We start from the raw sequence: 27456 nt of genomic DNA, 5'->3' as shown, positions 1-27456 counted from the left end.
AGCAAATACTAGCTAAAAAATTAGATCTATGAGAAAATCTCTCGGATGCAAAAACTACAAGCATTCAAAATAAATGCAGCCGTTTGCATTGAGTCTGTTCAAGAAACTTAAGAACCCTTTGTCCCAAAGCACCTACTAAACGGAAAATAACATTGAATCGAGTCCATGATCCAAAAGAACAAGAAATAATACGAACCGTGAGGCCAAGTAGAGGGAATGTTAAAATACTAGTTTTGTTGGTTAATAGACTTTATAAAAGGATCGTTTGGAAGCATAAGAGCACAACAAAGCAAATATTAGCAGGCTTTATTTGACTGAGCTTGTTCATGAGGAAAAATGTAATGTGCAACACCCTGCTCCTGTTTGGTGTTATGAAACATGATACTTATTACACACGGAGATTCACTGCTTTGTGTAAGGTTATTAATAACACACGGAGATTCACTGCCTTGGGTAATGTTATTAATAACACACGGAGATTCACTGCCTTGGGTAAGGTTATTAATAGCACACGGGGATTCACTGCCTTGTGTAAGGTTATTAATAAAACACGGGGATTCACTGCCTTGGGTAATCTTTTAGGACCGTTGAATGTCAGTCTGCCGTCAACAATAATTTCTCTAGAGAATCGAACGAGTGGTAGGCTTTAAATATATTACTTCGGGGTTAATACCCATGTATTCAGTGTCTTTGGAATAGAATAGTACTAAAGAATATATTACTATGTCCGAGTCATCAGTTGATCAATTATCATCCATATCAACTTCCTAAGGCACTAAACCTCGTATAATTTTCTACGTATTTTCTATATGTTTCTTACTGTAAGTCCTGAATACTTCATGACTTATTTTGTCGCTGAAAAAAATCTTACTGGTCAGTGGATATTTAAACAGTAGTAAGTGAAAATAACAACACGATCACATAAAAACCAGTTACTCGTATCTCTATGTTTAACGCCTGTCTGTTGGTCTTAGCCCCATAGTGTACGTATGCCTCTTAGTTGTATCCACATGTTGAGTCAAATCTTCTCTTGTTGCAGGTCTGTCTGCTAGTCGTATTGAAATGTTGTACGCCTGTCTCCTAGTCATTTCCCTATAGCGTAAGGATTCCTTTTAGTCTAGTTGTGTTTGTTTCCTAATGTTGAGTTGTATCCATATGTTGTGAGCCTGTCTGTTAGTCGTAATAGTGTACGCCTTTTATGTTGGCTGTATCACCATGGTGCACATATGCCGACTGTTTGTATCCCCATGGTGTACGTATGCCGACTAGTTGTATCCCCATGGTGTACGTATGCAGACTAGTTGTATCCCCATGGTGTACTTATGCCTAATAGTTGTATCTCCATAGAGAACGTATGCCGACTAGTTGTATCCCCATGGTGTACGTATGCCGGCTGTTTGTATCCCCATGGTGTACGTATGCCGACTAGTTGTATCCCCATGGTGTACGTATGCCGACTAGTTGTATCCCCATGGTGTACTTATGCCTACTAGTTGTATCTCCATAGAGAACGTATGCCGACTAGTTGTATCCCCATGGTGTACGTATGCCGACTAGTTGTATCCCCATGGTGTACGTGTGCCGACTAGTTGTATCCCCATGGTGTACTTATGCCTACTAGTTGTATCTCCATAGAGAACGTATGCCGACTAGTTGTATCCCCATGGTGTACGTATGCCGACTAGTTGTATCCCCATGGTGTACATATGCCTACTAGTTGTATCTCCATAAAGAACGTATGCCGACTAGTTGTATCCCAATGGAGTACTTATGCCTACTAGTTGTATCTCCATAGAGAACGTATGCCGACTAGTTGTATCCCCATGGTGTACTTATGCCTACTAGTTGTATCCCCATAGAGAACGTATGCCGACTAGTTGTATCCCCATGGTGTACGTATGCCGACTAGTTGTATCCCCATGGTGTACTTATGCCTACTAGTTGTATCTCCATAGAGAACGTTTGCCGACTAGTTGTATCCCCATGGTGTACGTATGCCGACTATTTGTATCCCCATGGTGTACGTATGCCGACTATTTGTATCCCCATGGTGTACGTATGCCGACTACTTGTATCCCCATGGTGTACTTATGCCTACTAGTTGTATCTCCATAGAGAACGTATGCCAACTAGTTGTATCCCCATGGTGTACGTTTGCCGACTAGTTGTATCCCCATGGTGTACGTATGCCGACTAGTTGTATCCCCATGATGTACGTATGCCTACTAGTTGTATCCCCATGGTGTACGTATGCCGACTAGTTGTATCTCTATATAGAGAACGTATGCCGACTAGTTGTATCCCCATGTTGTACGTTTGCCGACTAGTTGTATCCCCATGGTGTACGTATGCCGACTAGTTGTATCCCCATGATGTACCTCTGCCGACTAGTTGTATCCCCATGGTGTACGTATGCCTACTAGTTGTATCCCCATGGTGTACGTGTGCCTACTAGTTATATCCCTATGGTGTACGTATGCCGACTAGTTGTATCACCATGGTGTACGTATGCCGACTAGCTGTATCCCCATGGTGTACGTATGCCGACTAGTTGTATCCCCATAGAGAACGTATGCCGACTAGTTGTATCCCCATGGTGTACGTATGCCGACTAGTTGTATCCCCATGGCGTACGTATGCCGACTAGTTGTATCCCCATGGTGTACTTATGCCTACTAGTTGTATCTCCATAGAGAACGTATGCCGACTAGTTGTATCCCCATGGTGTACGTATGCCGACTAGTTGTATCCCCATGGTGTACTTATGCCTACTAGTTGTATCTCCATAGAGAACGTATGCCGACTAGTTGTATCCCCATGGTGTACTTATGCCTACTAGTTGTATCTCCATAGAGAACGTATGCCGACTAGTTGTATCCCCATGGTGTACTTATGCCTACTAGTTGTATCCCCGTAGAGAACGTATGCCGACTAGTTGTATCCCCATGGTGTACGTATGCCGACTAGTTGTATCCCCATGGTGTACTTATGCCTACTAGTTGTATCTCCATAGAGAACGTATGCCGACTAGTTGTATCCCCATGGTGTACGTATGCCGACTAGTTGTATCCCCATGGTGTACGTATGCCGACTAGTTGTATCCCCATGGTGTACGTATGCCGACTAGTTGTATCCCCATGGTGTACTTATGCCTACTAGTTGTATCTCCATAGAGAACGTATGCCGACTAGTTGTATCCCCATGGTGTACGTTTGCCGACTAGTTGTATCCCCATGGTGTACGTATGCCGACTAGTTGTATCCCCATGATGTACGTATGCCTACTAGTTGTATCCCCATGATGTACGTATGCCGACTAGTTGTATCCCTATGGTGTATGTATGCCGACTAGTTGTATCCCCATGGTGTACGTATGCCTACTAGTTGTATCCCCATGGTGTACGTGTGCCTACTAGTTATATCCCTATGGTGTACGTATGCCTACTATTTGTATCCCCATGGTGAACGTTTGCCTACTAGTTGTATCCCCATACTGTATGTATGACTACTAGTTGTATCCCCATGGTGTAAGTATGTCGACGAGTTGTATCCCCATGGTGTTTGTATGCCTACTAGTTGTATCCCCATGGTGTACGTATGTCGACTAGTTGTATCCCCATGGTGTATGTATGTCGACGAGTTGTATCCCCATGGTGTATGTATGCCTACTAGTTGTATCCCCATGGTGTATGTATGCCTACTAGTTGTATCCCCATTGTGTATGTATGCCGACTAGTTGTTTTCCCATGGTGTACATATGTCTACTAGTTGTATCCCTTGGTGAATGTATGCCAACTGGTTGTATTCCCATGGTGTACGTATACCTACTAGTTGCATCCCCATGGTGTAGGCATTCCTATTAGTTGTGTACCCATGTTGCACGCATGAATCTATCATTGCCTCCTACAGATTTTGTGTATCTCTCTTGATATGAAACCGAAAAGGATGAATAATATATTTTGTTGACTTCCTTTTTTTCACAGGGAAATTTAATTGTTTTTTGAAAACAGCTCGCTAAGTTTTTTAGTGTTGACTATGTGAAAAGTGTAAAATGCAGATCAAAATGACATTTTCTTTTTAATATAATTGACGATTTAACAAGTCACAGCTTTTATCATAGATCTTGTGATTCATTTTCACTTTTCAGCACAAAGATTTAAAGTCACTCACACACAGTCATGAGTGAAAATGAAAAAAAAAGGGGGGGGGGGTGGAAAGCATGATCGGGGTGGTGGGCATGACTGGATGGAGGAGTGAGGTGGGGGATCGGTACAACTTTGCATGTTGATAAATATTCATTAAAGGTTTGAAAAAATTATAAAAAAATGAAATGATGTTTTTTTTTTGGAAGTAGGGGTGGGGGGGGGGGGAGAGGAGGAGGATTAGGGATGTGACCAAGGAAAGGTGGTGACTTCACATGTTTATAAGAAATGTTCATGGAAAATAATGAAAGAAGTTTAATAAAATTCTACCAATTGGTTTGTTTGCTATGTACAAATCTGTAGGTTTTTAAACAGTTAAAGGGCAATAACTCTAAGGAAAATTAACCAATTAAAACAAAATGACGGGCATCATCTTAGTATGTTGGTTTATATTTATTTCAAGTTTCATGAATTCTACCAACTGTTTTAGAGAAATGTCTACAGACGTGGATTTTTCATTTAATCAAGGTCAATAACTCTAAGCCGGAAAAATTTACCAATCCAAACAAAATTTGACGGGCATCATCGCAGTATGTTGGTTCATGTCTATTTCAAGTTTTATGAAATTCTACCTGCTAGTTACTTAGAAATGGCTGTGGGCGGACATTTTTGGGCCTTCTTCATTAAATCAAGGGCAATAACTCTAAGGGAAACTGACCAATCCAGAACAAAAATTGATGGGCATCATTGCAGTATGTTGGTTCATGTATGTTTCAAGTTTCATGAAATTCTATTTGCTAGTTACTGAGAAATGGCTTCAGACGGACGCACGGACGGAAGTTCCTACATATGGGTATTTATGTGAACTCTACTCTATTGTTCTTTTAGCCACATAAAAGAAAAATAGCCACATAAAAGCCTTACGGAATGAATGACATCAAAGAAAAAGTACAGTTACCTACTGTTCCTATAGCCACTTAAATATGCAAATGTGGGCTCGGACGCACTGACGGATGAACAACACCATTTAATATCCCCCTCGCGATTTCATTGGCGGAGGATTAAAATGTAAATTAAATGAGAGAGTTGAGCATTGGTAAAACAGCAGAAAGAAATGCGATGTTTTCAGTTGTTTTGAGCCGTTGCCTGGTAAAAACATGTGTTGCGACCAGCATGGATCCAGACCACTGGAATCCGCGCAGTCTGGTCAGGATCCATGTTGTTCGCTAACAGTTTCTCTAATTCCAATAGGCTTTGATACCGAACAGCATGGGTCCATGCTGGTCGCAAAGCCACTATGTTGGTTTTCTCATGGCATGGCTCATATGTTAGGATCTCTGATAAAAGTTACGTCAGTTAGTTTGTACCATTGGTCATTTTCACAGTTCCAGCATTTTATGGATTTTTGGACAGATGAAAATAACTTTAAAGCAAAATGAAACTTGGCCAAATACTGACAAATTTACTACCGTGTTTTATAACATTTGAACAGATGGAGGAGGTCCAGTCCCCTTACATTGCAATATCTTTTGGGCCCAACCATTTTGCTTTCGATTACAATGCATTTCGTCTCCTATTAAGAATTGTGTACAAAATAATATAAATATTTTTGCATATTATATATAAATAATTTGTATTGACATTATGTTATTAGAATTTTGTAAAATGTGATTAAACTTGATTTAAAAATACCGTCTAACCAATCTGTTATAATTGTAATTACTGTAAGATATGATCGTGCAAAACAAGGAAACTGTTCATATTGTCGATCAATTTATTCATCACTATGCAAACAGATTCATTCGATTTGTAATAATTTTTTTAAAAAGCAAATAATTTTGAAGTATCTAACGAGGAAACAATTTTGTTTGTTTAGACAAGACGTAGTTTCGATGCAACGTTACAATCTTTTTAATCCTTCTCTAAATAAATTATCTGATTTGCCTCTTTATGTTTTATCAGTCCTTTAAAAATCAAAACAACTTTATTTGAGCCGCACCATGAGAAAACCAACATTGCATTTGCGACCAGCATGGATCCAGACAAGCCTACGCATCCGCGCAGTCTGGTCAGGATCCATGCTGATTGCTAACGGTTTCTCTAATTGCAATAGGCTTTGAAAGCGAACATCATGGATCCTGACCAGATCCATGCTGGTCGCAAATGTACTATGTTGGTTTTCTCATGGTGCGGCTCATTTAAGAGTTGGAGTAATCTTGACAGAAGCCCTTAATTTATTCTCGTGGTATTTTACGATACTTGCTCTATAATTTCCTTCTCTGTTCAGTGTGAAAAAATAGTTTTGATAGCAAATGTGCTTATTCAAAAGTAAATTGTGAACTATTTTCATGTGATGCAAAAACATGTTGCTGTAAAGTTGTTTGCGTATAATGCTTCAAGGCAGAAACAATGGGTTATTTTTGGATATTTTTCATTATCATACATGTAAGTGCCAAAGGCCGTTACTCATGTGGACCGGATGGAAAATGTTTCTGTTATTCTAACGGGGAAATGGACTGTTCAAGGACAATGCTTCCATTAAGTTATATTTGTGAACATATTGGTAATATTACAAAACAGAACATTTCCACCTTACATGTAGAGAACAATGACATAAGAGTAATTGGGGCAAAAGATCTAGAAAGATGTGAAAGACTCTCCAGTTTGTTCCTATCCGGAAACAATATAAGTAAAACAAGTAACTATTCTTTCAGCTATTTCGAAATTCTTGAAGTCCTTGACATTAGTCACAATAATTTGCGTGTGTACGTTGAAGACGGCGAACAGATTCCTGTTTTTCCAACTTCCTTGACAACACTGAAGCTTAACGGAAACTTTGAGCCCAACATGACCGAAAATGAAGCATATCCGAACCTGCAATACTTGAATCAACTAACAGAGTTGTACATCGATGGTTTGAAAAACACATTTTTTCCGAAAAGTTATCGTAGCATCAAAACTTTGAAACAGTTGGAATTGTCTGGACTAAATGGATACTGCAACTTGCCTCTTGTCACCAACAGAACCTTTGAAAATTTGATATATTTGCGAGAGTTAAATCTGTCTTCATGTAATATTACACGTATACACGCCGGGGCATTTCAGAAACTTTCAATGTTACAAATCTTAGACTTGTCTAAGAACATGCAGCTGGGATTTCGGTGTATGAGAAATGTATCTTTCAGCCTTCAGTTTACAGATATACAAAATCTTAATTATTCGCAAGTGTACACGACGTTTGGGATTGGTACACAAGTTCAGAAAAGAGATTTCTGCTTTCTTTGGAATACAACCTTGCGGGAGCTATCTGTCAACAGTAATCGTCTGAGACTGTTTGAAACAAACGCACTTTTGCTCCTTCCAAAAACACTTAACATAGTCCACATGGAGGATAACAAATTTACATTTACCCCCTATCTTTTGCAGCTAGGTTGCATGTCAAACTTAACCAAGTTGTACACCAATAGACAGAATTCAGCTCACAAACCGAGTTTATATTTTCAGCAGCCAGAAAATATAGTACCTAAGTTTGACCCTGATGTAGAAGACTGCCCTTTTATGAAGGAGGACTTCTTACGTAACATCAGTGAATCTATAGCTGGGTGTACTTATTTCGAGCCAAACAAACCAATAGACTTCAAAAAGAATTTTCCTAAAGTTCCCAAACAATTAAAAGAGGTTCATATGTCCGACAGCACTCTTCATTATAATGTTACTACCATTTTCATCGATCCACCAAACAATAACCTTGAATACATTGATCTTTCAGGGAACATCTTGTATTCGTGGACTAAACCTGTAGGACCGTTTCCAAAATTGAAATATTTGGATTTGTCCCGCAACTACGGAATACAGGTGACACCCACAGCAACCAAGAATCTTGGGTCAGTTGAAAATTTTCAACTGTTTCAAAATTTCCTTGGATTGATATTATCAGACGTCGAGGAAGGCTCTCATATATTTGACAGCATGATTAACCTTAAAGTACTGAATCTTTCATCTAATATCATAAATGACCTAGCACCAAATGTCTTTTCTAATCTCTCTAAGCTTGAGATGTTAGATCTTAGTGTAAATAATATCGACACATGGACTGCCGATGTCAATAACTTGCACAATCTGAACTACTTAAATTTGAGATTCAATGCCATTCACAACCTTCCCGACTATCTTAGAACGAAGTTGGAAGATAATATGAAACGGCACAGGAGAAGATTTAAAATTGACCTGAGAAACAACACGATAACTTGCAAGTGTGAAGACAAAGATTTCTTGCAGTGGATGGTTAGATACAAAAGTAACATGGTAAGCTTTCGAGACTACATTTTTGAAGACAGCACGGGGAAAAGAATATCAGCAGACGTTTTCATAGCAAAGGTCAAAAGACTTGATAAAGAATGCCGATCATATACTCTGGTGATAGTTCTCAGTTCTGTTGCCCTGGCAACTTTTCTTGCGATTTTGATTGGTGGGATTGTCTACCGAAACCGTTGGAAACTTCGGTATCTAATACGACTGTCTAAACTACGACATTTTGGATACAGAAACATTACAGATGAAGCTGAAAATACTGATTACTTATATGATGCATTTATATCATATGCCGACGAGAATTCCCAGTTTGTATCAGATAATCTTGTTCCATATCTTGAAAACCATGGTGCAAAGCTATGTGTACATGGTAGAGATTTCATGCCTGGAAGGAACGTTATTGACAATATTCTACATGCTATAAGGAACAGTAAGAAAACAGTTGCAATCATTTCAGATGACTTCGTGAAAAGTAACTGGTGCATGTACGAATTCAACATGGCGAGAATGGACAATATTTACTCACGTGACGGATCAAATTGTCTGGTGGTGGTGATGTATGAAAACATTCCAGCCAGGCATATGTCAAATGAAATGTTAGCATGGATTCAGTTAAACACTTATCTGGAATACACAACGAATAATGAAGGGGAGCAGCTTTTCTGGCAAAGTCTTTGTGAGGCAATTGTTAATTGAATGAACAATAAAACGCTTGTGATGATCAAAGAGAACGTGTAAATATTGATAATAGCATAAAATATATAGCATAACATTTATTATTATATAAATGAAATACTGATTAGAACAGGTATATTGACGACCAGTTGAATAGAGGATATTACATGAGTGTCTTTTCATATTGAATTTATAAACGCGTCGGATTAAACAATAAAATGTTAGACTCTGTCTAGTATTTTATTAATCTTACTCAGTGAGTTTAAAAAATTTCAAATGTTTAACACGTGATGTCGTAGTGAGTGAAATAAAGCGTCACATAAATTTTGTATCACACTAGTTTTACAAATCTTAGATGTTGACGTCAGTCTAAATATAGGAGACGTTGGTGGTACACACAGTGTAACAGAAAAATATAGAAGAAATTTTTATGTTTCTGAAAAAAAAAATAAATGTGATAAAAAGAATATTACACTTGTGTCTTCTCACACTGAATTTATTAAACATTTAAAAAAATGATAAAATGCTTCAATATTAAAAATGCTCCCATATATTATCCTCTATTCATTATCGCAATAATCATAAGAAAAGACAAACTTTTATTCATATGTTTTGTGTCCTTAATCTATAGCAAGTTTTCAAACGTAATCATTGTGACGTCAAAGTTGTGCATTGTGCGGGTATACTGGGAGAAATTGGTTGAAACCACAAACAAGAAATGAAATAAACGAAAATCGCTTTGTTTTACCTGTCCAAATTACCTGATAGTGTGCTTGAGAGATATTTGTCAATAATCTATACATTCAAACAGAGACAGCTGCAGGATTTCGTTTTGGGAGGCTGCGTTCTTGAATGTTAATCGTACTTTTCAAAGAATTTAGTTGAGCGTTTGAGGAAAGATTATAATTATCGCTCTTCCTGTCATGTTTTTCAAGCTCTTATACATGTTTGAAGATTTAAACTAAAAATCGATGAATACACATAAAATATGGCTTTTTCCGAATTTCATAATGTAACAAGAAATATGCCTTACAGTGCCTTCCTGACATGTCGCTTAACTTAAGGGATTTGTTTCTTTTAAATGCACATTTTACAAAAAAATGATGTCAAAACACCTGTACATTTCGTCGAAAAGATATCTGAGTCAAGGAAACAATTTCAAAGAAAGTTTAATTTATTTTAAATTTTTGTACAACAGTTAACATTTTTAGTGAACCAATATGGTTAGAAATTATCTTTTGTTTCTATATAGTTTTCCATTGTTACACAATAAAGTGTGCGACCTTCCATAAATCGAAACATGTATATGCAATCACATTTCATTCAAGAGCTGTCGTAATTCAGACAAGAAATATCTTTTAAAAAAAAGATACACAGTTGCATTAGTCAATGTTCATTTTAAAACCAAAAACGTGCATGTTCTCTGCATTTTACATACGACACAAATAAAAAAAATGTAGTTTATAAAGTAGGACATATAATACAGAACACATATTATACATCATAATAATAATAATCATAATCTAGATAGAAAGCTCTGATAAAAATACTTAAAACTAGGGGCCAAAAAAATGGGAAGGGGGCGGTCGAAATGAGCATTTGTGAAATCATCAAGTGATACGAAATGACCAAAATGGGGACTAGGGGACTATAAATCGTTCGGTATCAGAGTGCAAGAGTTGAACTCTGCAGCATTCAGCTCTGTTGCAGGGGTTTCAGGTTTAAAAGCTTTTTCCACAAGAGCCTTACAAAGGATTATACTGTCTAACAATACAGCTCAGAGCACCTGCACATCCCTTAACTTCGAAAATCTCTATTCCGTTCGGAAGCCTGTGGAATTTTTCATTTTCATCCACCTATCAAAATGTATGTAATCAACTGTTGAATGACCTTCACTCCAGATATAAACAGGAAGTAAAGAGGAAATATATACCGGCCTGCGGTCGGATAATTTAAAAGACATTCTGAATTATGATATTCATTTGTGTATATGAATTAGATAACTTCCTGTTTTCATCCTCAGAGCGTTTGATAAAGTTTCCCTTCAGTACAAATCAGATGTGGCAAATACTGTCGAAATGCATCATAAAAGCCTGCAAAGGCAGAAAAGAATCGATTCTGAAAAAAATCACTTCTTGGGTTTGTTTACTTTACGTTAAACCCGAGCACGCACACAGACCGCTGAATGATCCTATAAGTGATGTTCAAGACATGCTTCTACAGTTACCATTTGTCTTTTTCCAGTTGGATGCGAACGAGGCAAACTGTTTCGCAGTATTTTCACTCTACCATAAACTTCTGATTGTTTATAAATTCAAATTGTATTTAAACCATTTGTCTTGATGTATTGCTGTACAAAACATCTTAGTTTTTAAAAGTAATTATAACGTAAACAAAAATGAAATATTTCTTCAAGGTTTTAAAGGGCGTAATTTTCTTATACATAGTCTTTTTAACCATTTACATATTAGATATCTATTCTCTTCAAACCTCTGTCTTGATGGCAGCTGCCGGAAGTATGGTGGCTTGGTAATTAATCCTTGCGTAAATATTCACCATTAGTATTAGGAAGTAGGATATCATTTTTACAATTTCGCGGTTATTAAACCTCGCGGACATACTCAAAATTTAAAATTTAGGAAATCTCTACCCTGTGTAAATACGAGCTTTTACAGCAGCGCATTTGTAACTATTGCGGAAAAAAAAAACTATTGCGGACTAATTTATCGTTCTTTCGTGTTGACATGTCGGCGCTGAAATGGCAAGTATCAGCCGCCATATTAAACTGTTTATCATGATGATGGAATATAACTAGTTTTTATTTTACTCTTGAGGTGTACGATATTATAATATGCACAGAATTTTATTTACTGTACTTATCTATGCCAAGCGTGTTTCATATTTTGCAACTTTATCACCATTATTTTTTTTTGCAAGTGATTATATCAGTTCTAACACAAGAATGATGTTTCAACGGAGTATTTTCAAATTTAGCTAAATCAAGACTTCTTACCCAGTTTTGGGGGACCGAACGCATTCCAGTATAGCAAATGCGATACCTTTACCAATAATATCTTATTTTTTTTAGAAGCGTCGTTGCTTTTCAAGCATACAGTAAAATATGGCTGGAAACAATGTCAATGCCTTTAACAAAATCTTCTTTTCCATTCATGTCTGTGTTAGGAACCGAGCTTATGCGTTATTTTCCACTATTTTAGCGAACACATTCTGTCACTATAATCTTTACATTTCATATTATCATTACATTGGTACTATAGATATTGAGAGTAAAGTAATCTAATCTTTGGTCTGGTCCCATATCTCCGAAGTATGGTTTTCCTTCCCATTCCAATTTAGAGGTATGTCCGTTTCTTATACTTTTAACTATTCTACAATGTGCTGTGTGACTTTCTTTCCCATCAAACGCTCTTCTTTACTGGTACTAGAAAAATGACATTTAATTCCCTAATATTGATATAAACTGAGACCTTTCATGAACTGTCACATAACAAATAAAATATCTTTATAAATAAATTATATGAGCCGTGCCATTGGAAAACCAACATAGTGGCTTTGTGACCAGCATGCATCCGCGCAGTCTGGTCAGGATCCATGTTGTTCACTAACGGTTTCTCTAATTGCAATAGACTTTGAAAGCGAACAGCACGGATCCTGACCAGACTGCGCGGATGCGCAGGCTGGTCTGGATCCATGCTGGTCGCAAACCCACTATGTTGGTTTTCTCATGGCGCGGCTCATATTGCTAATGAGGGACTGGTTAATTCAGCTGAGACATACATGTATGCATCATCATGAATGGAATGCTATTGCTGCCCTCAACTCTGACACCTGTTCGGTGCATTGGATGCAAAACAAAGTCCATTTCAACCAGGAAATAAATAATAATTGAAGCTTATGTAATACAGATGACGAATACCAAATGTTTTTGATAAAAAGAAGAGTATCTGAAAATATAATTAAGCGATAAACATCAAATCAATTCATTTGCCATTTGTAAACACGATTGACAATTATGAGATGGAAAAGACATTTGAAAAAAAATGTTTCCCTCCATTGTTTACAAAACAACAAATACTTGAAAAATAACTTAAATATAAGATTCTTTGTCAGCGTAGAACATAACAATGTTTCATAAAAGATAAAAGGTAAAAGGTAAGGATAGATTGCCAGGGTGTACAGAGTACCCCCCCCCCCCCAACCATCCCTTCCCCCTCCTAATCACAGCAGTAGAGCCATTCATCGCAAAGTAGGTCCCGTACAAAAAGAAGCTTTATCGGAAACATATTATAGACAGGTTGCTTCAAAAAATTCCAACACAAGTATAGTTTAATATATACGCAAACTCAGGAAAATGAGGGAGGGGGATGGGAGTAAGAAAAAAAAGATAAAAGGGTCGGGTGTGGGGGAAAGTAGATAAAAGCAATGATGAATAGTCAACTGGAAAGGTCGCTTTCCTAAAGCGTGGACACGCACGTACACAAAACAAACACAGAACATACACAGATAAACAAGTAAGAAAAAACAACATTGTGGGGCAACGCCCAAAATACACGTACGCACGCACGATAAACAAACAGACAAGTAAAAAAAACATAGTGGGGCACCGCCCAAGATACACGCACGCACGCACGCACGCAGACATACACACACAAATAAGCAGGAAAAAAACAGTAGTGGGGTACAGCCTGAGGACTAACCTATTGTGGGCAAAATAACTCTGAGACTCTTGACTTTTACGCCAAGCATATAAAGTACACTTAGATGGTACAGGTTTTTTTCTAACACTTCCTTTGCCGTAAAGTATGTGTGTGTGTGCGTGCGTGCGTGCGTGCGGGTGTGTGTGTGTGTGTGTGTGTGTTCGGGTTTAACGTCTTTTTCAACAATTCTTCAGTCAGATAAACGAAAGTGTCTACCTGTAGCAGTGAGCACAATGTCCACCTTTATAGCGCTGCCTGTCTGGAATATCACGCCGTAGACATATGGCATGATATCTCACCCAGTCACATTATACTGACACCGGGCTGACCGGTCCTAGCACTATCCCCTAATACCTCCTTCACACGTCTTAAAAGTAGGATTGTTACTCGCCCCAGTAAAAGAGAAAATATGTAAAGAAAAAATATACAAGAATGTTGTTTTTTGTTCTAATGAAATAATATCTGATATTAATGATGAATAAGTATGTTCATGATGTAAGGGGGTATAATAATAATTAAAGGCATAGAAAAGGGTTGTTATAAGTGCACAGAATGATAAAAGACAATTTACAATTAAATCTGTGAAAAATCCTTTGGAACCAAAGGAATGCAACAAAGCGGAATAATAGCAGATTGTTTGATTGAGTTCATGAGAGGTAATGAAATTTGCAACACCTCTTACGCCCAAAAGCACCGGTTTAAGCGGACCTCTATAAAAAAGATTTTGAATAGACTAGGTGACCAGAAAATAACCCTGAATATAGTTTTACAGTACGGAATGTAAAGGACACATCGATAAGCATATCTTGGATCACCTAAGGTGTAAAGCAGGTGCCGACAATTTCAAAAGATATTGAAAGACAACAGGCAACATACTGATACGCACCAAGACAAGACATGCGCTATAGTTATTAACCTTTAGCCTGCTGGGGGCAAGTGATTTTGCTTTTGCATGGACATGCAGGCTGATCATGCTCTGCACTGTTCGCTAATTAGTAAGTAAAGTTTCATTGAACACCCCTTCAAATAATGAATGATACGGCCCAAAATAAATGATGGACAGTCCATTTTAGAAATTTAGCAGGTTAAAGGTTAACTATGTAATGCTGTTATCTATTACTAATTGTTTAGGACAAACTGTCAGCTGAGTAGATAAATTTAAACACCTTTATTTGAAATTGATGAACCTATTATCAGGCGTGATATTTCTACAATTTATTCACTTTATATACACAAATGTTGGTATTTTCGAGTCTAGCGGATAAATTGACTGTGTTTATCATGATCTACTTAACTGCCAGATTATTCTGAATTATCAGTACAATTTTACCTGATAATTTCTGTGTTAAGTCTTTGTGAACTCTTCTTTCAGTGAGGTACTTTCTGTCTATCATGTTCTACATCCGGAGTATAGTATTGGTGGTTTGTGCCGCCGGTGGTAAAAATTCTTGTTTTTTATTATTACATGTGTCGTTATATATCATTTTTTTGTGTATATGTTTATATGGATGATAAACTATGTTTAAGTCCAAAATTTAATAAAATATTGTCTATTGTCTATCATTACGTTTAAATGAATATTTTAAAATACTGGTAGTTAATGCTTTTTTTATTCTAAAATAAGTACGTGTGAAGTTAACATCAATGTTAAATTTGCTTTAAAGTCTGGTTAAGAAAAAATAAAATCAATGTTTATTTAAAATATTGTCGCTTGAGTTTGAAAAAAATACGAGTAAAAGTAACTGTACAACTATTTGCATTGGCGTGATGATTTTTTTTCTATCGAATAATGTATGACTAGCTGTGAAACATTTTCTTCTACTGTTTCCAGCCATAGACGGAAAATTTCAATGGAGGCGGTATCTTTTGGGTATGATAATTTGCATTTACTATTAAAATAATTTTTGTTATTATTCCATAATTTGTTTATTCCACGAATGCATAGTGCTAAACAATTTTGAATTTTTACCGTTGTAGGTTTAGAGGAGAACGTTTTTATACCATTGAAAAAATAAATCAGTCCAAAAATTTACAGTAACACTCTTCGTGCTGAAATTCTGTGCTAAATAAATGTAAAAAGTAAACATAAATTTTTTTCACAAAGTTTGTTATTTTTCAAGTAAGTTTTTTTTTATATAAATACTACAAAGCACCTGATGATATCAAAAGCTTTTCATTCCATATATTAAACTTTGAGTGCATTTATTAAATTGAAGAAATACAACCAAATATATTGTTATAGAACGTCGTTCGGTAAATGCACTTTTTGTGGCCTTATGATATTGCTTCAGAATTTGTTGATTTTTGTAAACTTTAAAATATTTGATTTAGGCGTAAAAAATTGTTTCCGGTATCCCAGCCTACCCTAAATTTTTGGCAAGGCCCTAAATGTTTTATGGCTTTGGAGAATGTTTTTTTTTCAACTTTTTACCAAGAAAAAAAAATGCAAAACTGCACTTTTTTATGCTTTAAACATGGCCAGTGATGTTAGAAATCAACTTACTGAAGCTCCAAAGGCATAACCCCCTTATCTGTATTCATTTTTGACACAAAAATAATTTCCGAAAAGTCTCCCATAATAAAAAAAATTCAAAAAAAAAAATCCTACCTACCTACCCTAATTTTTTTGAGCATGTTACCGGAAACAAAGAATTTGTAAGGCCTTATAAATATAGACCAAGATCAATTTGTATTAATGATAATAATAAGAGCGTGCGTCTTTTATTTACAATAAAGGTATTATTATCATTGCCGCATATTACTATTGCAGATAATGGTCCCATTGGTTACGGGTCGGGCGGAGCGAGCCCCGGCGGCGATCCGCTTCATCAGGGCGGAAATGGCATTAAAAACATGCAGTTCCAACAGGGCCAGTGTGTTACTCTTAAAAGTCCTTGTCGATGTTCTATGAATTATGCCGTTGATATTGGCTGTTTACGTTGTAACTGTGGGCAATCATACTATACAGGTACTGTCTAATTGATAAACCAAAATGTAACAATTAATATTTAACATAAGAACAATTACTTAGTTGAGGACATTACAATCTGACTTCATCCGTACCCTAACTCTTCTGTATGTAAGGATGTTATGAAGTAAGAATAGTCACTACTAGCGCTCTTTAAATCGTGGACCTGTTATGGAACTCGGCAAAGTCCGTATGATTACGTGTCCGGCAAACGTAAACAAAACCAAACGTGTACATTGCTTTCCATAAAAACAATAGCTTCAGAATGCTGAAAGCGCATACGGAGAAAAGCCTGCTTTGTAGAATACCGCCACTGATCTATGATTTATTTTATCGTATTACAAACCACCAAAATCTCTTTTATCAACACTTCTGAGACCAGTTTGTCGGAAACTTATACGAAGACTAAACATAGTACAGTTTAAGAGATCATGTGACTGCAATGAATTATAAAATACATGTACTTGGTTTAAACAATATTTTATTCAACAAATAGCATGTGGTTACAATATATGTTACAAAAGTAAGGGGTCGTGTAGTAGGCTAATAAACTTTTTTAGAAACTCATTCCCAGAATATAAATTGTTTACAACCGTTACCATGACAAACTAGCTCCACGATGCAGTTGACCTCCTGGCACGTTCGAAAATCAGTATGATTCGGACACTTTCGATACCAAAACTAATTTGTGGTCGGCTTACTGATCAACCATGTTTTAACCAATTAAGACAATGAAATATATGGGATTAAATCATTATAGAATACTGATAGTCTGTCTCAGTTACAATGGCATATAAAACCGGTTACAATGGCATATAAAACTAATACAGTGCATTTTGTTAGTATAGCCTCCATTTAATAAGTACTAGATATCGCAACAAAACGTCTATGTTATGTTATTTTTCAGCTTCAACTCAGCAACTATCAACGAGTAAAGCTTGGGTACCAAGCACTTCGAAATATCCAACAACAACAGCACCACCTGTTGCCATGTCAACCACAATAACCAGTCCAAAACCAACAACAACTGTCACAACGATTGACTACTGTGATGTTGCTAAGCAACTGTGTCAAGCTAACTGCCCGAGTGGTTATCTGGTGGATTCAGCTGACTGCACGTACTGTATTTGTAAGAAAGACGCTCTTGCTGGATAAACTAAAGTAGTCTGTATATCCGAAATATTATGTCAAATAAAACTTCGCAAAAACAAATTAATAATCTATTCAGATAATTTGGTACATGTATTTGTTTGCTTCAATGTAAGACAAAACTGTCTTTGAGAAGTGAATACAAGAAGCAATGCTTTCGTGAGCGATGTAGTCACAAGTGAAAGATTTTGTCATCATGACTGAAAGATATTTTTATTTAACATGTGAAACATACCATTTTTTTATTTCATGTTTTAAGTAAATTTACCCAACTTATAGGTTCTTAGTAGTAAATATATAAATATGATTAGGATTGGTGAAGAAATGAAGATGCTAGAGTGTAAATAAAGTACAATATATCAAATTTGTTAATCAAGGGCAAATATCTCTGTACATACTGATCCGATCTAGCCCATAACTGAACTCGTCCGACATCTTGTGACCAAAACCATTGTGACCAAGTTTGATAAAGATTGCTTCATTATTGGGGATGCTGGAATGTTAACAAACTAAATGTGAACAAAAAGGACGGACGGATGAGCCTTCGGCTCAGGTGAGCTAAAACACTTACCATCATATTACGGTATCTATTTGATAAAAAAAATCGCATGCATTACATTATTTACACGTTTTTATGTTACACTTCTTTCCCCAAATTTAATGGTCAAAAACTAGCCCAAAGATACAAAAACTAGCCCAAAGATACAATATGTGTAGTCACATTCGTCACAAATAACAATCAAGTTTATAGCCTGTCCGCTAAGCTCAACAGGATGAGCGCAGATTTACGGATCGCGAGGTCGTAAGTTTGATCCCCAAGAATGGCATATGTTCTCGATGATGATTAATCGTAAAAAAGTCTTTGTGTCTGAAATCATTAGTCCTTCATTGATTCATGCTGGGAAGTTTGCAATTACTTGAGGAGAACAGATTTGTACTGGTGCAGAATCCACGATCACTGATATGGTCAACTGCCTGCCGTAAGATAAATAAAATACTGTTGAGAAATGGCGCTAAGCCCCAAACACACAAACACAATAACCGAGTGTACGGATGTATATATATATAACAAGTTGCGGTGAAAAACGTGTTATTTGAGGTCAGCATACAGTTGTCTATCCCAAAGTATACATCGTGTAATCGTCGTCGTCGGGTCTTATTTTTCAGAACGATTATTATTATATTTGCTATTGCCCAGGCTTAAGTTACAGGACGTCAGGTCTATTTAGTATAGAGATGGTACGGTAGTGATTTTTATACAGGCCGAATGCGCTACTACCCAGAGAATATTCACATATAAAAGACAGATGTATTTCTATACCTTTAATATTGTATTAACTAAATAAAATACAACAATGCTTTAATTTAACGAGACTTATTATATAATGTCACCCTTGGTATAAGCTTCCACAATGTCCCACAGTGTTACGTATGTAAATGTAAGCTTTTAGCGGATTTCGAGTTTTTAGCGGCGATCTCGTTTTGGCGGATTTTATAACCAGAGTTTACACATACCACATGTAAATAAATATACTGGCGGATTAACTGTTCTTTAGCGGCAGTCTTGTTTTAGCGGCTTAGTGCTTTGGCGGATGCTGGCGGATGGCGCATCTTTGACCTACAACGTGACCTAATGTCCGTGTCTGACGGATGGAAAGCTGACAACTGACGTCTGTGCTCGTATTTATAAGCTTTCAGGCGTTGGAATATACAACCGAAATTGTCCCGCCGTAAAACTTTCAAATGCACTCTCGTCCAATCAGCAACGTTAGCGGAAACGATCGACCAATCAAAACGTTTCGCTAAACTTAGACCTGTCATGGCTCTTACGCCTTCAGAAAAGATAGATCCGCTTAGGATTCCGCTAAAATAAGATAGTTCTGCATTTATACAATTAATGCACAATTGATTTACAGTCCGATATTGAGCAGACGATACAGTATCTGAACATAGTTTTGTTGCCTTACGGTAGTTTTTGGTCGTTTGCCTGGAAACGGCACTTGCTTCCGCTAAATTTCTCCTATAAATGTAAACACCAGCGAATTGTGTATTTTCTACAAAATTATACACCAAAATGGGTAATTGCAGTAAAAGTACTGATATAGATTTACATCTTGTCTGTTTATTGTGGTAAATGTTTCATCCGTTTATTAATTATTCGTGATTGTAATGTAATTTCGCGACCCGAATGGGTTTGACAGCTGTATTGCACAAAGTTCAAAACAATTAAGATGCACTGCTAACTGAAATCACTAAGTGCTGGTACCATTTGTAAATGAGTTAGAATGTATATCATGCCTATGCTGCAGATTTTAAGTCAGGAAAGTTTCGTTTACACAAGTTTGGAATTTGAGTCCAGTGATTCTATAACACTACCAATATTCTATAACTTGCAGGACATTTATTTCAATACAAAATGATGGTATATTGAAAATATAAACACCTGGATAACTACCGGTATACAAGTGCGAACATTAGCTCATATTTACCACTGACTAAGGTTAATGATACATTCTATGGGACTATCAAAACAAGAGATCACAGAGTGATCTTGGCGTCCACCATTGAGCCCTAGGCCCTGTGGTTTTGGACAAGAGGTTTTTCAAAGTTTTTCCCTATATAAGTCTATATTAACAATGTGACCCCCGGGGTGGGGCCATACTTGACCCGAGGGAAATAATTTGAATCATCTTGGTAGAGGACCACTAGATGATGCTACATACCAAATATCAAAGACCTAGGCTCTGTGGTTTTGGACAAGAAGATTTTCAAAGTTTTTCCCTATATAAATCTATGTAAAATATAAAAATAAACAAAGTGAATAACTCACTTAAAAATTGTTGAACCAGTCTGATTTTCAGGGGGACACAACTAGGGTACCAATACATCACTCTGACAAAGTTTGGTCAAAATCCCCCCAGTAGTTTCTGAGGAGATGCAATAACAAGAAATTGTAAACGGACGGACGGACGGAAGGAAGACGGACAATGGACGCAGAGTGATTTGAATAGCCCACCATCTGATGATGGTGGGCTAACAAACCAATGCATGTACCTTATGTCTATAACATGGAAAGATTCCAGTCAATGAACAATTAATGAAAAACTTCTATATTCTTTCATCAGTACAGTAGATATAAACCTGTATTTGTTCTCTAATTTTGTTTCTCTCCTTTCCGTCACATCGTATGTCTTAATATGATATCACATTTGAAAGCAGGTACAATAGGGTTTATATTAATAAATAATTATATAAATATATTTAGGTATCCGATCCACAAATAAGCAAGATCTATATAGTACTATTAAAATATATCAAATATTGATGCCTGGTAAGCTCATATAATTTTAGTATCATTTGAAAGTGTATTGTCTACTAAAAATGAAAATATAAATTACATGACAAAAATATGTTATAGAATTTTTATCTTTTCTTTATAGTTTTCAATGATACTTCAACAGAAATTCAGTTATTACACTGTAAGATTTATCATTTCCCAGTCAAAAACATGACCGTAGTGATTCGTGCATATTATTTATGGTCATATTATGGACCAATTATTGTTCAGCAGACACGTTTTAAAACATGGGGTCACCAGCCACCAAAGTGTTACCTATTTGTGGATCGGATGCCTTAAGTACAGCGATTAACTTTAAAAGCAAAGCTGGAATTCATTGTGACTATAAAATATATTATTTTATGTTTTTCGGTGGTTTATCGATATATAACGGTGAATTATATCCTGATAAACTCACTGGCCACTCTGTGAAAATTATCAAATCTGATACCCGGATTAACGTCAAAAGTTTACCGAGCGTACTGAAAGCCGGAAACAATATGACGATGACGTCGTTAAAATGACGTCATCTTTGCGATGCTTCCTGATAAAATTTCCCGCAAATTTCGACATTTTATTGAAATAAACACAACAAAAGTAGAGTTTTAGACATAAAATAAACAGAAAAATTGTTGGTATCGATGTAATATCACGGTAATTTCACTCGTGAACACCAAAAGTTGTTATTTTCACTCGTGGCTGCGCCACTCGTGAAAATATCACTTTTGGTGCCCACTCGGTGAAATTATAACGTGATATTACACCGAAACCAACAATTATCCTCTATATCACTCTTAGTTGAATGTATAAATCACAGGTTCTTCAGATAAGCTGCTATGCTATACGTTGTCACAACCTGCCGTGGATGTAAAAGAAATAAGGTCTACGAAAAAAAAAAGTTTAATATTTTTTTGTTCAATGTAAAATGTTTCCTTAAAAAATTCAGGAAAAGTAAGTCCTTAACCTTTGGTTCTTCAAATGTCCTGTCTATGTTAAAACTCCTACATTATTTCACACTTATCCATGTAATCATGGTAACGGATTACAAAGGAGATAAAGCAATAAAAGATTTGGAAGTTTGATATTAGAAGAGTTGTTCTTAGTTAACACTGGGGAAGTATTTGACTTTTATTATATACCTATACAAATTCTGTAAAAAAAATGGCTTGTATTTTACAATTTGATATGAACAGACAGACAAAATTCCGTGTTGTACCTTTTAAATTCCATATTGTACCTTCCGTATTGTATGCTGCCGAACTATTTTCATTAATATGCATAACCCGACATATTCCTATAAATAGCACACATAAAAACTTCACTAAGTTCCATTTGATATCGATAAATATTGAAGATTTCGTTCAAGAACAAAACAAGAATCAAAATGGTAAAGGTATATAATAAAAGGGTCATTATAACAGTAGCTGGATCTGGGACTTTGTATTCGGCTCTCGTGGATTTTGCAAGGTCGGATCACACTTGGCGCTTGCGCACCTCGTGAGATCCGATCTGGTAAAATCCACTAGAGCCGAATACTGCATCCCAGATCAAGCTACTGTTATAACAACCCTATTGTATCTACCTGCACTGTAACTTAATGTTCTCCAGAATGACTTTGCATGTGCTTCTTTAGGTATCCTGACTTTGTAAAATGTTTTCCGCATGTTTCACACTCATAAGGTTTGTTACCAGTATGAACAAGTCTATGCCTATTTAATGCCCAGGAATAAAGAAAAGATTTACTACATATTTCACACTTGTATGCACGATCACCCGTATGGACACGCATGTGTTTCCTTAAGCTTCCGGAATCTACAAAACACTTCCAGCATGTTTCACACTCATATGGTTTGTAACCAGTGTGAATCCGCTTATGAATATTCAACGATCCAGCATCTATGAAACATTTACTGCAAATTTCACACTTGTATGGGCGTTCACCCGTATGGATACGTTTATGTCTCTTCAGACTTTCTTTCAGGCTAAACGACTTACGACATACATCACATTCAAAAAGACGTTCCTTAGTATGCGTAACCAGATGTTTCTTCAAATTGTCAATATATCTGAACGGTTTACCACATTCTTCACACTTGTAAGCTAGTTCGTTTGAATGAACAAGTTGGTGTCTTTTCAAACCACCACTCTGAGTGAACATTTTCTTGCATATGTCACATTTAAACGGTCGCTCTTTAGTATGAGTACGCAAATGTCTTTTTAAAACGGTAGCATGCATGAAAGATCTACTACATACTTCACATTTGTAAGTACGTTCACCTGTATGAACGAGTTTGTGTTTGTTTATATGGTCTCTCATAATAAATGTCTTTCCACATATTTCACATCTAAATGGACGCCCATTAATATGCATTAACATATGTATCTTAAAATAATCCATACTCTTGAAAGATCTACTGCAAATTTCACATTTGTTTGGATTCACCTTAGAATGAATACGCATGTGTCTTTTTAAACTCTGGGCTACCATAAACGTTTTCTGACATATTCCACATTCAAAAGGTCGTTCTCCAGTATGAGTACGTTTGTGGTCCTCTAAAAATGATTGGTTCATGTAAGTTTTCTTACAAATTTCACACTCGAATGGATGTTCTCCAGTATGACTGATCATGTGTTGTTTGAACTGATTTGAATTCATGAAAGGTCTCTTGCATATTTCACACTGGAAATAACGATCGCTGTAGCCAGATTCTATCTCCATAACTTTACATTCATGGACTTTGTAGAATAAAAGATCTGGTTTCAAAAATTTCAAATTATTGATAGTTGCTGCAAATATCTTTATACAAAATCCCTGTATGATGCAAGTAAAGGTCTTAAGTGACCCTAAGACTAGATTATATGTTTATACAGACACTCACATGCTGATTCAACTTTCAGTTCCATGCAAAGACTTTTATGCAAATCTGAGAACTTGTACAGATATTCTACTTACTGAATAGATGTACGTGTCTTTTTAATTTACCAGGTTGTACAGGGTATTTCTTTTAAATACATACTTCATATTGAAAGTGTGTGTTGCTATTACAGAATCAATTGTTTTTCTTAATATTAGTGCGATTAGACATGTGCTCTTCCAAATACCACAACTTGCTAAGATTTCTTTAAATAATCCGCATTTGTAAAGTCATTCACAAGTACGAATGTATTTGTGTGGGGGTTTTTTATAATCTGCTTTTTTAAAGAAAGATTTCTTACATAATTTACGCTTTTGTGTTTCCTTTCCTATATGAACGAACAATGCTGTTTTACACTATTTCACACTGACAAAGTTTTCTCACACATTTCACATTCAAAAGGGCATCCAGTAGTGTCAGGTGCCATATCTATGTCTATATTTACATGTCCGATCTTCGTAGAATAACATTTTTTCCAGATATTTAAAAATGTAATATAGCAGGTCATTTCACTGTTGAGAAGGATTTTTTACAGGATTCCCACAGAGATATTTCTTTTTGCTAATTATGATGCACTGTATAACAGATATTTATACATGTTCTTCAGTTTTTACGCAGTAAACAGATATCTACACGTTTGACATAACCTTTGCTGACAGAAACGTTATTCAGTGTCCATGCAATAAGCAGAGATCTACATGTTGGAAATATCTCTTGCATTTATACAATGTTCTTCAGTTTTCACGCAATAAACAGAGATCTACATGTTGGAAATATCTCTTGCATTTATACAATGTTCTTCAGTTTTCACGCAATAAACAGAGATCTACATGTTGGAAATATCTCTTGCATTTATACAATGTTCTTCAGTGTTCACGCAATTAACAGACATCTACATGTTGGAAATAGCTCGCGCATTTATACAATTTTCTTCAGTGTTCACGCAATTAACAGACATCTACATGTTGGAAATATCTCTTGCATTTATACAATGTTCTTCAGTGTTCACGCAATTAACAGACATCTACATGTTGGAAATAGCTCGCGCATTTATACAATGTTCTTCAGTGTTCACGCAATTAACAGACATCTACATGTTGGAAATATCTCTTGCATTTATACAATGTTCTTCAGTGTTCACGCAATTAAGAGACATCTACATGTTGGAAATAGCTCGCGCATTTATACAATGTTCTTCAGTGTTCACGCAATAAACAGACATCTACATGTTGGAAATATCTCTTGCATTTATACAATGTTCTTCAGTTTTCACGCAATTAACAGACATCTACATGTTGGAAATAGCTCGCGCATTTATACAATGTTCTTCAGTGTTCACGCAATAAACAGACATCTAAATGTCTGATATATAACATTTGCACTTATAAATACAAGTCTTCAATGGTCACGCAATAAACAGATATCTACATGTTTGCAATTATACACTTTCATCAGTATTCATGCAATAAAGAGACATCTACATGGCTGTTTGTTATATAACTCTTGCACTTATACACGTTCTTCAGTGTCCATGAAATAAACAGATATCATCATATTTTATACTGCACAATATGACAGCTAGTCATCTGTTGTTCGACATGTTCAGTCCAATATGTGTATCCACAGACAATCTGAAAGAATAAAACAACATTAATCAAATGCAGTTAAACACAGACCATTCATAGTCGCAAGACAAGCAAAATGCTCAACTTATAAATTACTGCTTTTTATGACCCTGTTTACGCCCCTTGCAAACCAGTATTTTCATAACACTACATAGTCATGGTAGTGCGAACTAGTTACAATGTTCAGATGCTGTAGCAGCAATACAAATTTCATCTACTGGTATGTCAAATATCAATTGCTAGTATGTTAGTGAATCCCGGATGTGGTGGGTGCATTTTTGGTGGGGACTGACCCAGTTGTGCAGCATGACTAAACTATTGGGTGCATTTCCCGTGCTTGATACTATACCAACTGTGAATTCTTTGCTTCATTTATACATCGTATTTATTTTTTTGGCCATGAAACTTCACTTCTGGCACTGCAATTTGATTTGGTGTATATTTATAGCCTGTTTTCCAGCCATCTGGTTATCAATTGTTTATAAATGAATTAAGTATTTTTCAATGAAGGCTTAAGTATTTTATTATTCTTTACATAGTAAGTTGCTAAACTACATCTGACCAATAATTGTGTTAAAAATGTTGTTCCTTATATGTGTGAAGTAACTGTTGCTGTTTAAAAAAATCCAATTTGTTGTTATTGTTGTGCACGGTAATTGTGCCAAGAGAAACATTTACACACAGAAGTTTCAAAGACGATGACAACGATGAAATGTTACGTTGCAGGATATGTTGCACAGGTAGTAATGAGAAATGTAAGAAAATCCTCTTTTAGCATGCTTAGTTTTATAGCATGATCATAAGAAAATTGTTTTTTTTTCCTAAATTTAAAATGTCATTAACCATCTAAAACAAAATACATATTATTTAACAATTACGTATTTTGTCTACGATTTAGGTTTATCAAACTTGTATAAATGTAATGTAAATTACATATATGCTAAAACATTCAAATTGCAGAAAGGTTTTTTAAACTTTGGCAACTTCTTTCTTCGTTTAATTCATTTCTCTATTATGAATTTTTAATCGTTGACAGTTACGTGATTAAGGTATTAGTTCAGCCAAGGATTTGTTTACAGGTACATTTTGTAAATATTGTTATCCGAGGCAATTAAACAGAAAATGATAAATTTAGTGTATTCATTATACTGTTCATAATAAGTTGACAGCGCGCTCCACTATTCAGCGATTTGACAGTAAAATGAATCTATATCTCAATAAGAGACCTCTACTTTAAAAGCAAGGTACATTAAGATATAACAAGAGTCATGTTAGACATGGCCAATCCCCACGCCGGGCATATTATAATTGAAGGCTAAAGTTCCTGGCAAATTAGTGTCTGAAAGTATTCATTTTGGGAGAAGCTTTGAAAAACCGTTTAGTTGTGGTCCACATCAGGGGTTTTAAAGATGTGCAAGAAAGAATTATTCAGTGGTGAGGTGGTTTACTGCTAAATTTTATTAATTTTCATGAACAGTATAGCTGTATGATGTTTTTCTATATGACTACTGTAAAAAGAAGGAATGGAAAGCTAACAGGGAACAAGAGTGCCAGAATGTCACAATATATGCCCGTCACAGCAAATTTCTTTACTCTAGCAGCTGTATTTGCAAATGG

At 36.1% G+C, this 27456-nt stretch overlaps 3 protein-coding genes across 4 annotated transcripts in view; 2 read left to right on the top strand and 1 right to left on the bottom strand.

Annotated features, from left to right (window-relative positions):
- Positions 1-6423: 6423 nt before the first annotated feature.
- LOC123542301 (toll-like receptor 4) lies at positions 6424-9358 on the top strand. The gene has a single exon (XM_045328088.2). It carries the CDS (start codon positions 6551-6553, stop codon positions 9146-9148), a length of 2598 nt encoding a protein of 865 aa, XP_045184023.2. The 5' UTR covers positions 6424-6550; the 3' UTR covers positions 9149-9358.
- Positions 9359-14452: 5094 nt separating this feature from the next.
- Positions 14453-17968, top strand: LOC123541822 (uncharacterized). The gene is made up of 5 exons (XM_053531148.1): positions 14453-14501; positions 15218-15283; positions 15677-15715; positions 16616-16813; positions 17721-17968. Exons 1-5 carry the CDS (start codon positions 14453-14455, stop codon positions 17966-17968), a joined length of 600 nt encoding a protein of 199 aa, XP_053387123.1.
- LOC123542148 (zinc finger protein 728-like) overlaps positions 17277-27456 on the bottom strand; it is a 93993-nt gene continuing 83813 nt past the window's right edge. For both annotated transcript variants that reach the window (XM_045327819.2, XM_053530915.1), the window contains one exon: positions 17277-25845. In XM_045327819.2, coding sequence (XP_045183754.2) covers positions 22894-24018 — 1125 coding nt within the window. In that variant the 5' untranslated portion in view covers positions 24019-25845 and the 3' untranslated portion in view covers positions 17277-22893. The remainder of the gene's footprint in view (positions 25846-27456) is intronic.

Source organism: Mercenaria mercenaria, chromosome 19 (assembly GCF_021730395.1).
Source record: "Mercenaria mercenaria strain notata chromosome 19, MADL_Memer_1, whole genome shotgun sequence".
Classification (NCBI taxonomy): Eukaryota; Metazoa; Mollusca; class Bivalvia; order Venerida; family Veneridae; genus Mercenaria; species Mercenaria mercenaria.
Note: the sequence above shows the minus strand (reverse complement) of the source record. Positions and strands in the feature narration are given on the sequence as shown.